The sequence below is a fragment of the Pteropus alecto genome, unplaced genomic scaffold (assembly GCF_000325575.1).
Source record: "Pteropus alecto unplaced genomic scaffold, ASM32557v1 scaffold7, whole genome shotgun sequence".
NCBI classification, from domain to species: Eukaryota; Metazoa; Chordata; class Mammalia; order Chiroptera; family Pteropodidae; genus Pteropus; species Pteropus alecto.
The window spans coordinates 11,047,336-11,063,730 of NW_006494614.1; the positions used below are offsets into that span (position 1 = coordinate 11,047,336).

The 16,395-nt window shown below is 33.4% G+C and overlaps 1 protein-coding gene across 3 annotated transcripts in view; it reads right to left on the reverse strand.

Annotated features, from left to right (window-relative positions):
- Positions 1-16,395, reverse strand: part of SLC35A1 (solute carrier family 35 member A1) — a 59,062-nt gene that overhangs the window by 32,914 nt on the left and 9,753 nt on the right. For all 3 annotated transcript variants that reach the window (XR_001518220.2, XM_025042548.1, XM_006926327.3), the window contains exons 3-7: positions 8,437-8,596; positions 8,103-8,255; positions 3,348-3,414; positions 1,196-1,372; positions 614-748 (exon numbers count right to left, since the gene is read on the reverse strand). Coding sequence is in view for 2 of the 3 variants with exons in the window: in XM_025042548.1 (XP_024898316.1) it covers positions 614-748; positions 1,196-1,372; positions 3,348-3,414; positions 8,103-8,255; positions 8,437-8,596 (692 nt within the window). In the remaining variant the exon portion in view is untranslated. The remainder of the gene's footprint in view (positions 1-613; positions 749-1,195; positions 1,373-3,347; positions 3,415-8,102; positions 8,256-8,436; positions 8,597-16,395) is intronic.

Genomic DNA, 16,395 nt, shown 5'->3' on the forward strand with positions numbered 1-16,395 from the left:
ATCACTGCTTAAATAATTGAGAAGCCAACTTAATGCTAGATGTGGGCTAGGAAAAATTTTATTAGGACTAGGATAGTGGTGGTGCCAGAATGCCAGCTATAGTAATGAGTTTTGTATTAATTACATATTAAATGAAACAAAGATACCTTTTATAGAAGAGAAAATTTAGATATGAATTTTAATTTCAAAACCAGTTTGCACCCAAATCCAAAGGTTAAGAAGGTATAAACTAAGGGGGAAATGAAAGAACTTTTCTGTTCTTTCCTCAAAATAAAAAGCCTAGTTTATTCTAATTCCACTCTGAAAGTAATGATTTCCTAAAGCCCTTACATTTATTTCCTTGTCCTCATCATACTGTATTCACTCTGAAGCACTTGAGTTATCTTTTATCTAATACCTGGGAAACTACAAAAAAGATCTAGGACCATATAAACAATCTAAGTACTGCTGACCCAGATTCCACACAGCTATGCACTGTTGCACTTACAGAATAAATTATAACAAAACTAGGAATTTCTGTAAATACTATGACCAATGCAGTATTTAACAAGACATGGAAAGGAGGTGAGAAGCTTTTCCATGTTAAAAACTTAAAATACAAACTAAGACATACTTATCTGTAATCCAAATAGCATCACTGAAGCAATGGTAGAAAGGACAATGGCTGCTGCTGCAGAAAAGCCCTTCATGATGTTGTCTGTATACTTGACCACAACAGAAGTGTAGAGGCCTCCAACACTTGCAAGAACTTGTAGTACACAGAAAGAAAGAAAATCTTAACACTCAAATAGACGAAACATTCTATGATGGTGAGGCAGTTTTCATCCCCACAGACAGCATACATACTATTTTACCTTGGAAAATACGATTTTCCCTAGAAGCGGCCATCAGAGAGAGTTTATACCAAAACTGAGTAATAGTTCCTACAAAACATTGTTTTTCAGATGCCCAAAGGCCTATGTGGTTGACTACTAAATTGTACATTTACTGCTTACACCTTAAATACTTTTGATTGTGAAGGCAAAATTGCTTTGCGACAGCGATGCCACAAAAGTAAGTCAATAAAACCAAAATTACATTTCCAAACTGGTGTTCACAGTATTAAAGGAATAATTTCAAAATGCTATAAAGACTTAAAATGGACATCTAACTTTTTTAAGGATCTACGCAGAACCTTTAATTCCTGGATACTTACAGATGACAAACCAGACATAATATGTGTAACCATAGAAAAATCCTTTTTCTTTAATTTCAGCTCCATCTGACAAGTAGACGCCAACTAATGTCACAATAATCCCTGATAGATACATTTGAATGTTTCTCACCCAAAGGGAAGTGTCTGAACTCTTTAAAACTTTTTCAAAGTACACTCCTGAAAGATAATTAGACATGCAAACATGAAATAAAGATATTAGAAATTAATTTAAAATGTCTCACTTAGAACAATAACCTAGAGATGCAATAAAACATGATTTAGGGAACATACATTTTATGTTAAATGCCCATTTATTATGTAGTTCTGATACATAGCATGCTGAACATTACCAATTTGTATTTTTACAGACCACAGAGAATAACTAAGAGGGAACTTTCTAACACATTTAACAAGAGACTCAAATTATTAAGAACAGTTTCTGCCTTTATTGTAACAGTGAGATAGATCACAAAAGCTCTCTGTTAATGCCAGTAAAAGACTTGGCTTTGGTCAGCTGGAAAACTATGAATCAGTGACCTTAATCATACCCCTATAATATCTTCCTAGTAATGAATACTCCCAACTTATATAATCACCACTTGGGATTTTTTAGAAGTAATACAGCCAAAATAAAATTTAAATAGAACTTGCTGACTGGAGTCACTTCCTTTAAAGCAAGATTCCACAAGCCAAGTTCATACACAATGCCAGGAAGACCAAGAAACCATTAAGCAGATAATACATTTTGTGTGTATGTGCATTTTTCTCGGATTGAGGGTCTATAGCTTTTTTCAGATATTCCAAAAAAGCACATGACCCACTCTTCCACTACAAAAAAAATCACATACCACTGCTGTATGTTTTATACTTAAAATGAACAGATGTTTAACAGGGACATTAAAGATTTTAATTATAAACACTAAGTTAATTAGAGACTTAGACATTGCCACTAAAGTACTAATCCACTAAAAATTCTAGTGAAAAAACAAGACTGTTTTGACAAACATGTTGGAAGAGCCAGAGAATGGGAGCAAACATAACAGCTATTCCTATTTCTACTTTTGAACTTCCTATCTGAAAAACGCACTTAACTACTGGCTGCTCAGTTACTCCACACACAGAGAAACATTAAACCACCCACCATTTCCTCAATAGTGTATTGAGAAGTTGAACTAAATAGAATGTTGAATGCAAACATTTAGTTGTTCTAAATACTGCTAAACATCAAATGGTATATTTTGGGGGTAACTCAACTTTGTTTAATTTGCTAGTTCCTAAGAGTAAAAATTTAGTATGGTGTTATCATTAAATATATTCCAAAATTTAGACTTTCTCCTCTTGTCAAACATCTTTACAAGCAATATTTCACTTCCACATTCAGCATACTTTCCTAGTTAAAAATAAAGTTCTAACTCTTGCAATAACACAAATAAAGATAAATACAGACATACAGCTATAACATATTCTTCACTAAAAAGAACTTTCAGTTTCTTCTTTGTTAGAATTATTTCGAAAACATTTCTTATACTAATATTCATACATTGTCTCTTGATTGAGTGAAGGATTGCTTATGCCTACACATATGATTCCAGACTTCCTTGTTTGTTTGATGTTATAGATTTTAGTTCTTGTCCATCCCTTTTTGGCTGTTACTTTTATATATTAAGTTTTCTGAGGTACTCTCCATTTAAACCCTTTTTCTCTGTACTCCACACTTTCTAATCTGTTAAAGCAGAGGAAGAACTTGAAGTCACCAGAGAAAAACAGATACTGAGCTGGTGACTAATACCCTAAAACAGCAGATCTAACCTGAGGATAGTGACAGTTCCAGGAAAATGGAATGAGGTACTAGAGCTTTCCATTTTTGGAGGTCTTTTTTCATTTACTTTTTGGTTCTTGACTAAGGATGGTCAAAGATGACAAGTATATCCTTAGATAACTGCACATATGAATAAGGACTGGGGTCTGAACTGAGTTAAACATTAGTATGCATTTACTGGAAAAACAGCTGAAACAAAACTAAATGTAAGTAAGAAGGAAAGCTTTAATGGGAATAAAATTGTTAGCTGTAATAAAACAAGAAACTAGATCCCCATTTAAAGTTTGATTTTTAAATCTGACAACAGAATAAAAGGATGCTTTTATGATTTACCTGCAAATCCTGAGCACAATACAGCAATGGCTATAGCACCAAACCCTAGCAATGGGTTCTGTTCCACCTGCAATAGTAATGTTTTAAGTTTTTAGTGACTAATAGAATTCATCTAAGACCAAATAAATGAATATAAAAATTTGTTACCGTTCTACTGAAAGTTATGTGCCATAATAGACACAACTATTCCACAGAATAAGACCAAACAAAAAGCCATCCAGAGATTAACCAAAGCACTCAAGTTAAAAATGAATCACTCAGATCGCAGCCATAGTAAATGTTTAATATAATGTGTGTGCCTATTTCCTAATAATAGACACCCTAGCACATAATTTTGTATAGTCAGCCTGCCTCTTAATTTTAACTTAAGTCACCACCCAAACTCAGCCCCATATAGTATCAATCACAGAAACGAACAGTAACATTTTAATTTATTCCCTATGACCTACAGGATGAAGTAATGACTTTTAACATTTCCTACTTTACTGAATTTCTATCAATTATTAATATGATACTTGCTATTTACCAGATACACTGTTACATACTAATGAATAAAGATGAAGATGGCGCACAGTTCTAGTTCTTAAATATTTCCTGGATGGGATAAATTGACAGGTATATGTCATCATGATACTGTGCTAACGGATGCATGTATATGGGCTCTAACCTATTATTTCAACTTTATTTCTTCCTCCTTCCCTAAAGTAACCTTCAGGAGCTTTCATCATTCTTTCCTCAGAGATTAATACACTCTCAGTAGTAACACTGAAACTAAAGAGTTGAGGTGCATGACTATAATATGATAAGCATGTACCTTGTTCAAAATAAATAAGCCTGATATAAGGAGAGTATTACTTTATGTTAAGTACCTGAAAAAAGAAAGCTTGGTCTAAAACATTTGCATGAAGATAAAATGAGAAACTGAAGATATTATTGTAGAAGATAGTGGTTCTCAAAGTATGATCTCTGGACCAACAGCAGCATCATTCCCTGGAAACCTGTTAGAAATGAACACTGACAGAGCCCACCTCAGACCTACTGAATCATAAACTATGGGGACGGAGCCCAACAATTTGTTTAACCTTTCAATTGATTCTGATGTGCACTAGAGTTTGAGAACTACTGTTATAGACTATAATTGATAAACATGGATGCTTTCTTAACACAAACTGTAAGATTGGCATAAATATGAGAAAAAATAATGTGAAATTTCCCCTATCCCAACAACTGTAGGAAGCTCAGGTGACTGAAAATAGTATCTGATAAATTTTTGACTTGCTTTTCTGCCAGTTTAATCTCTACAGTCAGGAAAAACAGTGATAGACACTGCTTCTCTGGATTTAATTCTGACAAGAAACTTTTGGGTAGTGAAGTGGAAGTGATGGAAACTTTAGAAAACAACCACCATGTCATTTTAGCGTAACTAATAGCCAAACACAGCACAGTTAAGAGACATGGGCTCCAGTCTTAAATCAAAATTCAAAAAAATAAAATTTGAAGTTAGAATTCTACAGCTAATAGGAAGATGGTTCAACAGGGATAAGAGGTTCTGAAGAAAGATTCTGGTGAAGAGTAAAAAAAAATACATAAATCAGTGTTACTATTCAAGAGCATCCTCAATGAGTTCTGATTTTATAAGAATATACAAAAGAACTGCAGTGCACATAACCATAAGGAACATAAGCAGGAACTTTAGTATTGAGAAATCAAAAACCCAATAAGCAGAGGCTTACAAAAAGTACTTTAAAACATTAAAGAAAGCCTTAAAAACTGTTTAGTTCAAGAAGAAAAGAGTATGTTCTTGGGCTAGATAATGTACTGTTAGATGGAAAAAAACAGCTACCAAATCCGTTTTCCATTTTTTCTGTGAATAATTTTTAAATAATAAACAATACACATTTAAAAGGAAACTGAAGTCCAAGACATCTGGTTTGCTATTATGATAATACCTAGCTAAATAAATTCAAAAGTATCTTGACGAAGAACAGCAAGTCAAGATACTGAAAACTATATCTTTGAGGAATAATGGAGAATGGAAGCTATGCCAGAAAATTTAAATTGGGTAAATACTGTCCTCATTTTCAAAAAGGCAGAGGGAATTGGGTAAATACTGTCCTTATTTTCAAAAAGGCAGAGGGAAAGAAAAGTTGCATAAATTATACAAGGCTGCTCGAGACTCATAAGGCAGCCCAGTACACTTACCAAGAGTACAGGCTCTGGAGCCCTGCTGCCTAGATTCAAGCAACATGACTGGACACATTTCTAACCATGTTTACCTATCAGTTTCCTTACCTGAAAATGGAAACAAAAACAATACCAGCCTCATGGTTGTAGGCATAAGTGAGTTAATATGTATACAGCACTTAGAACATTACTGGTATTTAGTCCTATGTGAGTGACTGCAGCTGTTACTGTTGTTATTGATTACTAGCAAAATGTCAGAACAGATGACTTAAAGAATTTGAGTGAGACATACCAAATTTCCTTAATGAAAGGATTCCTAGTGTAAGTAATGAGGGAACATCCATAGCAATTTTTAGCAAGAAATTTGGCAGATGTGCATAATATTTTTGTGAATGAGAGAAATTCAGTGAGGACAATAGTGCAATTCTATTCACAGCTGAGTGAAGGCTCATACAGCAAAATCAAGCTAGAACAACAACCAGTACCAGCTTGCCAGGCACCTTAGACACATCCTCTAGGCCCAGTCAAATCTTCGGTTGTGCAGCCCTAGCCAGTATACTGACTGCAACTTTTAAGAGACATCAAGCCAGAACTACTAGCTAAGGCATCCACAAACTCCTGACGACCCTTACTTCCCAACAAATTATTTCTCTGCAGGTCTCATAAAAACTATGAGATAATAAGTGTTTATTAAACAAGAAAAAAGTTAAGCTAAAGAGAGGTCAAATGGTACAGCCACAGAACTCTAGTCCTGTCCTGTCTAAAATTTCAGGGATGACCCAGAAGATTTGTCAAATCTGTAGAAAGCATAATACTCAAAGAAAAAGCTAATATTGGATAAGGACTGGAAAGACCTCAAAGGTCTGATCAATGACCCAAAGCTGACTTGATAAGCTGAATAAATACAAACGCATCCTTCGTTTTGGTTTCAAAGAAGCCCACTACACAAGACACATTTGAGGCAAACTATATGTGATGCAACTATATGTGTTTGTATGTAATCAGTTACAGAATGGATATTCCCCCCAAAAAATAAAAAATAAAAAAACTAATATAATCTTAAACTGATTTAACAAGTCTCTAGTATTCAGAATAAAGGAATTAGCAAGTTATACCACACAATGCTCAGTCAACATCTAGAAATAATGTGGAGTTTTAGAGCATACTGGGGAAGAGTAACAGATGAATGCCTCTAGAAGAGAAATACAAGGAAATATTGGGCAAGAGGGATCAGAGAATCTCCAGAAATCGTGTTACAGAAAGAAGTTAACGGGATTGTCTCAATGGAGAAGAAAAGACTTGGATGGTAGGGGTATGACACTGAAAACCCTGAGGACATATGGGAGTTAGTAAAAATCTGAGTTATTCTGACAAGAACAAAAACAATGAGAGGCCCTTACAGGAAGCTGCACTCTGTTTAAAATGTGAAAGAACTTTCTAGAGGGATCTAAAAGTTTAGTTTACTAAACCTTTCACAACATTACCTATGTGAGGTAGACCTAACACCTTTTCTAATTGTGTGAGGTCTTACTTGAAGTTCACATTTAACTTTCAATTACATTTTTGCCTTACTTTCCAACAAATTATTTCTCTACAGGTCTACAACTGAATTAAATGTGCAGTGCATATCTGATCAGTTTTGAAATGTCACCAAGAATATGAGCATGCTTAACATCACGTGAAAACAATATTAATCTAAAACTCATTTTTTTTCTGGGAGAAAAAAAATCTCCATCAGGCTAAAAAGTAACTACCTAGAAGAACTGACTTCCTATTTTCACAGGCTCTCCTTATATACCAGCTGCCTTATATTCCTAAGAGAAGTTTCACTTACTAAAAATTAAAGTCTTCAATTGTAGAAGGAAACTAATAACTTTCAGAAAGTCATTCACTAGAGTTCACTTCCTACTGCTCTTTGGGAAAATAACTGATTAAAGCAAATAACATTTTAAAAAATCAGGTACATACCTTAACATTTAACTCCTAAACTAAAAGTTATAAGTAAAAGATACTTTTGCCCTATTTTAGTTATCGATTATCAGTAAAAACACTACTCCCCCGTAATCCCTATTACTGACAGTGGCAATATGTGCCAAAAGATAAAAAACTTTGTGAGCTGGGGGAGAAGGTGAAAATTAGATGGAGAATATCTCGCCCAGTGTTTCTGAGAAAATGTCTGAAAGAGGCCTAGAAGTTCTGAACATACACACTGTGTAGAAGCTGGCACGATTTTAGTCACATGGTTAGCTATTAACCATGTTGTTTTGTACAAGTTACTTCACTTCTTTGGACATCGATTTTGTCATCCATAAAACGAAGGGGATAGATGACATCAAGTTTAAGGTACCTTCCATCTCTAACAACTTATGCATCTTCCCCTCTAAAAAAGAAAGGAAGCTAATAAGTTATCCTTAATAATATAAGGAGGGGGAAGCCTACTTATAGGGCAAAGATTATTTTCAATCAAAGAAATATAATCGTACTACATTCATCAAAGTGTATATAACATACTGAAGTGTATATAACATAGGAAGTTTCCTATTTTAGTATGGTAAAAATTTTGTTTCTTACCATGACTTTTGTAGCTTGTGCTGGTTTCCACTGTACAAGTGTGACTCCACCACATAGCATAAAAACTGAAATCCACTGTAATTTGCTGAGTGTCCGGTTTAACATTAAAACAGTACATAAAGCAGTACAGGGAATCTTCAATTGGTAGGTCACCTAGAAACAAAACAATGAATTAATGAACTCAGTTAACATTAGTCTCTGACACAAATAATTCTGATATTAATGGAATTATCAAAAATATCTAATAATGTGACAAAAGGTTAATAAAAATAATTTCACCATAAAAACACTTTTTAAGATTCTGTGCTTTTTCATTGTCATTTATTCCACTTACCTGGTACACTGCTGCATCCAGGTTGCTAAGAGCTAGGAAAGCCATGTTGTTCTGAACAGCATACACTAATGATGGCACACTTAACTTCATCAATTCTCTGGGACTCCCCAAGACATTTTCTCTTAAAGATGTCTTGAATCTACCCAGACTACCAGTTTCTCTTTGAAAACAAGGGAAGTAAGAAGAAATTGAGGAAGAAAATTAAAGACCATCCTTTTGATAAGATTCTTTCATACATAGGATAACTATATTAAGTCCATTGACATAATTTAGCTAACTTATTTTGTTTTTATAAATTTCAACTAATTTTAGATTAAAAGGAAAATAACAACAATATAAAAGGAAAACAATTACAAGTTCTATTGGAAAAATATCACAATAACTAATTTTATCATCTTCAACCTCTGGTCAAAGCTCCAGGAGTTTCTGAATATATTAAATAATGAGACAACAGGTAACCAGAATTGCTGATGTTACCTATTAAAAAAAAATTAAGCTGACATTTTAACTGCTATTACATCATTATATTTTTTTTTCATTAATCAAGTTGTATATCTATTTAAAAAAAATTTTTTTAATTACAATAGATTTAAATTGCAAACAAAAGAAAAAGGTTCTGGTAGCTATGAAAGTTACTTGGGATAGGAATTGAGGGATCCAGGTCATTATCACTTAGAAATCCGTTCAGTGCTTATGTAGTAGACAATAAATCTTTAAGCATATTCTCATAAAACTCAAGTACTGTATAATTTTGCAGGAAATGTGAATATTAATACCAACGAAAGTAAACTGTATCTGTAATGTATGTAAAGTTTACTACTTGCTGCATACTGATCATGCATGCTCTTAACTATTCTTATTTCTCCTCAGGAGGAACTAGCTAATCTGGCTCATATTTCCTCCATTGTAAATGAGCTCATTTATTTCCTGAAAATAAAAATTAAACAATGTTTTATAATAAGTACCAACACCAAAAAAAGTGATTTATCAAGAGTCCTAATTGCAATTCACAATATCCCTTAGAGGACCATAATACTTTGTTGGGGAGGGAGATCTATTCCAACTCAGAGTTTATGATAGTCACAATGAGCCTCTGTATTTTTGGTTAACGTAGAATCAACAATCATTAATTGAATTTTTTCATACAAAAATGCTTACCCATGTTGAGGAGCAAAAGAGCCCATAATGCTGAATTGCCTACCTATGCCTATCCACTGTAGAACACTCTGGCCCCCAAGAAAATACTTAAGACAGACAGGAAATTTGGCCTAGGCCACAGAAACAAAAGATGTCCTTCTTAGTTACAGGTCTTCCTCTGTTGCCAAATTCAACCCACTCCACACAATAGTGGTAAATCTATATGCTGAAAAGTAATACACACAGCCCAGTGAGAGACTGCAAACTCTACCCAGAAAAGGGAAAGGATACCAAAAAGATCACTTTACTTAGAAATTCTACATAGTAGAGTTTTCCAAGTACCTGAAGATAAGCCCTTTAAACATTTGACATTTTTTAAATTACTTTTAATGCAAATCTAAGAAGTCTATGTATTTTCTCAGCATCTTAAAGTATAAAAAAAATTTTGAAGAATGTTCTTCCTCAATTATAAAACTAAAAAAAAAACTTAAAAAGATTAAAATAATCAGAGGTCCAATTCAAAGAACCAGGTAATATATTAAAAAACATAACTGAACATTTTCCTTAATGTCATCATTCTGACTAGTAAGCATCATAAGATAGCAGAGATATAAATCTTAGATTTTGTGAAGTACAGGACTGCTTTTACTGTACTATTATTTTTAATGCCCTTCTAAAATGCTAACATATATTGATATATCTTCAGAGTGCTTCCCTAAGGAGCTACTGAGATATACCTGTTTATATCCATCTCCCACATAATATATTCTAATAAGAGAATAGAGTTTGTCTTTATCACTAGCACTCTTTGCCCTATCGGAATATTGGGTACTTAAGGATCTAATTGCTACTCCTAATAACCACCATACCTGCACCAATAATCAAGGTTGCTGTAGTCCTTTTTCCCCCCGTCTTTTCTCCTTTCTTATCTCTTCCATACTTTTTTCCTGCTTTCACATAAAAAGAAGGGGCTATGAGACATCACCAGGCAATGAGTACTCCTTTCCTTCAGTGTAACAAACCAGTAGAATACAGTGTATTGGGATTAACCTTCAGGTCTTTGGCTGTTGTAACTAGATATCTTTTTTTTTTTTTTGGATACTAAGGAAGGTTCCTTCACTAATGTGGATATTAGAGAAGCCAGGCTATAGCAGAATGCTACTAGAAAGCTCGAGTTTCACTGTAGTACTTTAGAATTATAGCAATATTATAAAATTACAAATAAGTAGTTTGAAATACGAACGAAAAATAGCAGAGGATGCTAAAAGAACTTGCAAAAGAAAAAAAGTCAAGAATAATAGAAAAATAAAAGAGATTTAGGAGGTATAAGAAAGAATATGTGGGAATCTTAGTGCACACATAGTTTTAAAGGAGATAAATGATTTCAGTATTAATCAGTTTAAATCCTGCTTAATTTAACATATGTATTAAGAATACAGCTCTGAAAGCTTGTATTTAACTTTATTCACTAAAGTTAACAAAAGTAACAGCAATGTCTTCCAGAAAACATTAGTAATCAGCTATCCTTTTCTTTTACTATTAAGTAGACAAAAATAAATGATCAAGTCTAAATATACTACAGCCTTAAATATACTATAAAAAGTAACACATAAAAACCAAAGGCCATTTTTTAGTTCCATTTTCCTGCCCTGATATTTTCTTGCAAATCAAATCCCAAGTACTTTTGAATGAATGCCTTTTGTTAAAAACAAATTAAATTTAATTCGATAAATGATACTGCTAAATAAGAAAGCATATATAATCTAAAAGCATATACTAATTTTATAGATATTTTATATAAGTAATTTATAGAAATTATTGTAGTATTTCCCATTAAATTTCCTATTGGAACCATTTGTTTGATTTTTATCACTGAAACAATCTATGTGCACCTTTTGTTACCTGAAGAAATTTTGAAGCTCCATGTTGATTGCAGAGATTCCGAGGCCACCTCCCTCCCTAAATTTCCTATCAAATGCCTGAAATCAATTCTTTCTGACTTGGTCAAAACTAGGCGTCATTCTTCCATCTCTTGATCTGACAAAAACTACTATGAGGCATACAATTCTTGGCACTATGCAAAATGGAACATGGCAAAAATTACTCATGAGCTTAAGAAATTTAAATCTTGTTTATAAATTTCTTACTGTCTACAAAGTTAAGTATAACTAACTCACATAAAAGACTTTGGGGGCTAGGTATAAAAACCAATAATGAGGTCATCTAAAGACAAAAATAACCGTCATATGAGTTACATGAATTTTACTTCCTCTCCATGGCTCTACACCCATTATAGCATGGATACAAAGAGACAGTCAAAATGTAAACCAGCAGGAAAAATAGAATAGGGCTGGATAATATTAATATAAGTATTTGATAGCTATATTAATTATTCTAGAGATTACTATGAAATAGTAAAATAATTCTCTCCAGCCTTATATAAATAAGATTTAAAATACACTTGGTTTATTACTAAACACACCCAAAGTGTATGTATATTTACACATCCTGCTAGGTTTATTTAGTTTTTACAGACTGTGGTGGATGGCAAACAATAAAAAGTTGACTTTGTACTAAGATGATGTGAAAGTGTTCTTCTTAATTCATTTTCCTCACATCACAAATGACAGATTTAAATTGTAACTATCAGACTTAATAGCTGTGACAGGTTTTAGTAAAGCATTCATGTAACCAGCAATTTTCCTGTGAATTGTACTAGTAATTAGTTTTGTGGAAAACCAAAGTATTTTAAATGTTGTACTGTTCTACGTTTCAATCAGATTATAACTTGGAAATTGGTAATTTTTACTTCAAAGATTTAAAAAATCAACTTATTCACATTTAGAGCTTTTACAACACCAAACTACTAATCTGCCTTCTCCTCCAAAACAGGATTTAGTAAATTTCTTTTCAACTTAAAAGTGATCTGATGTAATCATACATATACACAACAGTGTATACACACAGTGCATGTAATTGAAATTCACCAATTAGACCATGTAAACCTTAAATCTTATTCATCAAAGTAAAGTAGCCATCCATTCTTTCCCACACTCCCTTTTTGTCCTGCAGTTCTAACTTCTAATTAAAAATCACTAGAGATTATAAGTAAAATCTGCAAGCATGAAAAAATTACAAACGAAAAAACCTTTTTTAGAAATTACTAAATTACACTGAAACAGAAAAAGAACCCAAGTATTCTAAAAGTCTTTTTAGTATATGCTCCAAATCTAAAGGCAAAAGGAACTACATACAAATACTGAACTTCAGTTAGGTTTGTTTTTTCGCAACTGTATACTAGAAATTCTAAATCTACTTATGTGTCCTAGGGTTAAGAAAGTAAGTAAATATCTTGAAGACAATGGGAGCCAGACTCATTACCACTAAAGAAGGGAACAAATATGGAAAAGGAGGTTATAATCAACTCTTTGGCACTGGGTCAGAATTACAAGTATCAAAATATATGTATAACTCATAGTTATAAACATACAGAGATAGGTGTCTATATAAACACATATATATATATTTCCTAGCTCTGTTTGCTGAAAGGGCCTAGAAGCAATGATACTCCAGTAGCAATGAGCACTCTAACATCTAGATTCTGGTTTCTAAAGACCATTCTGAAAAAAGAAAAGGAACAAAGCTTCTTGGAGAAATGTATGATTTCAGGGTTGGGGCAGGGAAAGTACAAGATAAGCCTTAAACATCTTCCTATGCTAAAAGGAAACTGCTCAAAGATTGACGAAAATTCAAAAAAGAAACAGGAGGAAGCTTGAAGAAGATCCCACTGCCTAAATCTAGGACAATTTGAGCATCGAAATAAATAATGGTAATAATGGATTCTAGCCCATACAATAAAATAATCCAGGAATCTATGCTGGGGAGGGCAGGGAAGGAGTGGGCAGCGGCTTCTTAGAGAAGAATGCCAACTAATAATTGTACAGGAAATGATGGAATTACAAATTACCATTTGGTAACATCAGTGGACAATAAAACTATTAAGTGAAAATGTGAAAAGAAACAGGACATTTATCTAGTTTCAAGGTTATCTCTCCACAAGATACTTATGAATTACAAAGAGAAAACTGGTAATTTTATATGGAGAAACCTAGCAGGCCCTACCTTCAAGAAATCAATGTTAAATCACCAGTAATGAGGTAAGTATGTCTCATGATATGCTACAATGAGGACACATCATTTCTGTGATATTCCTGACAAAAAAAAAAAAAAAACCCTAAAATTAATCATAAGAAAGTATTCAATGAACATAAATTGAGGGACATTCTACAAAATAAAGCTACAAATATGACAACTAGATGTAAACTGTGATTATTTTACTATTAAAGGACATTAGTGGGTAACTGGCAAAATTATCTAAGGTCTGTGAATTAGATAATGGTATTGTATCAACACTGATGTTTCAATGTTGATATTTTGTGATTATGTAAGAGAATATCTGTTTTTAGGAAATGGGCACTAAAGAATTTAGGGACAAAGAGGCATCTTGTATAAAACTCTCAAAACAGTTCAGAAAAAAGATACATTGTTATGGTCAGTTAAGATTTGGAAATAAAAATTTAAGAGAAAAAATAAAATTATTGAGATGTCTAACAGTGCTAAGCACTTATCTTTGTCCTATTCATTTCACTGTTCTGAAATACTCATAATTTGGAAATTAGAGAACAAGGAATTTATCTTCTAATCCTACCACTGCCAATTACTTTCTAGGTGTCTTTGACAAATTAAAACTTCCCTCAACCTAAGCTATCTCATCAGAGAAGACAAAATAATAACTACAGCTAATATAGAGGTACAGGAATGAAATGACAATTAACTGTATTTACCTGTGTGTTTCCCTCCCCTATTTTTAAGGGGAGATAGGAAAGAATGTTTTCTTAACGCCATCACTGGCAGCCTGTCATTCTCAATAACAATCCTCAATGTCTGAAGGCAGTAAATTTAATTGCTGCAATCTTAAAAGAGGATGTTTGGCACTTTACAAAGCACGTTTCAACAGTGGTTAACAGCTGGTATTCTAGAGTGTAAGTTACTTGCTTTCTAAAGAAAAAATGTTAGGTATCTGCTCATTAGGTTTGCAAAAATTCATTTTTCACAAAAGCCCCAAAAGGAAGCATTATTCTTTGGTTCTTATAAGACAACTTTTAATTTATTATAGATCGTAGCAATAATATATTTTATTTTCCTCATATCTATTGCCCAGTTTTCTTGGAGACCTCACCAGCATATTTCTTTGCCTTCTGTTCTTTAAATACAACCTGAAAGATATGCTTTACTTTTTTCTGAAGAAATGTAAATGAAATCCATGATCTTTGTTGCTCCGATATATCAGGCGCTCCTCATTGAAATAAGTCTGTGTTTCTTCTAATAAGTTAAATATCCTTAACACATCGAGAAAAATTTCAAGTGAATTCTGTTTATAATTTTTAAATTAGTTCTTTTTAAAATATTATAAATAAGTAGGGCGAAGAAAAGGTTTGGGATTAAAATTAAGCTATGATCTTCCAGTGTTCTCACAAGCCAGCAATATACCCTTCAGCCTTACAAAGGTCTCGCCATACTAATAATGTGAATGTTAGGATACTCGTACCTCAGGTATGCAACCCTACTACTCTTACCCCAGAGAGGGAGGAAAAGGTAGAAAAACCACCAAAGAAAATGGGGGGTCTCAGCCATGTGACTTGCATTGCCATCGTTGAGTTCTGTCTAAATAGAATTCCCTAAGTACAGAAATTCCCTACCACCTCAAACTGACATAGACAGGCCTTTCAAGTAAAACACAGGTCTGGAACCTTGCTGTTACATTCAGTAAGGTCAAATTCATTAGTCGGAGATTACATTTAGTCCATTTCCAGGCTCAAAGTTCTCACAAAAGAGATGTGTAACTAGACTTCAGATCTCCAAAGGCTCCAGGAACTATCCCTGGAGTTACAATTGCCTCTGCTTAAATTCTTGGGACTTGAAGATTCTAATTTGCCTAATTTGAGCACTTACGTTATGCTTACCCTAGCCTGCTTAATTTAACTCTTACAAAATTCTTAGACACTGCCTCAGACCAGACAGACACCTTATTTAAGCAAGCTGACTTCCATTTATCTAAACACACTGCACCTATTATGTTGTTCTTTAGTTCTGTTGTTTCCTGTTAAATTGTCCAGAAAACAGTAATATTTAAGGTACATGGAGCCAAAAGACATTGCAAATGAGAACACGTTTACAAGAACACTCTCTTAACAATCTCTTCTAATTCCCTGAGATTAAATACTTTCATGTGATAAGGACTCCTGTATTTATTTCTCTAGCCCAAACTTCCCTTCTGTGTTCCAGAGCCATTAATTCATTTGCCTATTCTCCATGCCTACTAAAGTATTAAAAACTTTACATTATACTTACCCAGATTAAATTGCTGATATCACCTTCCCTCAATCTGCTTTTATTCCTATCAAAAAAAAAAAAAAAAAACTTCTCTACTTTTCCATACTAAGAAACGTGGATACAATTCTTGACACCTCCTTTCCCCTCACCTACTATAGCTGATCCCTATTATTCATGGATTCTGTATGAGTGAATCTGCCTATCTACTAAAATGTACTTGTAACCCCAAAATCAGTACTTGCAGAACTTTCACAATCATAAGCAGACATACACAGGGCTGCAAAAATTTGAGTTGCCTGATGTTCACATTCCCAGCTGGAGTCAAAAAAGGCAACAACACTCTCTTCTCGTTTCAGCTCTCATAGTGTACACAAGCTCAGTCTTTAGTGCCACATTTTTCACATTTTTGTAGGGTTTTTTTTTTTTTTG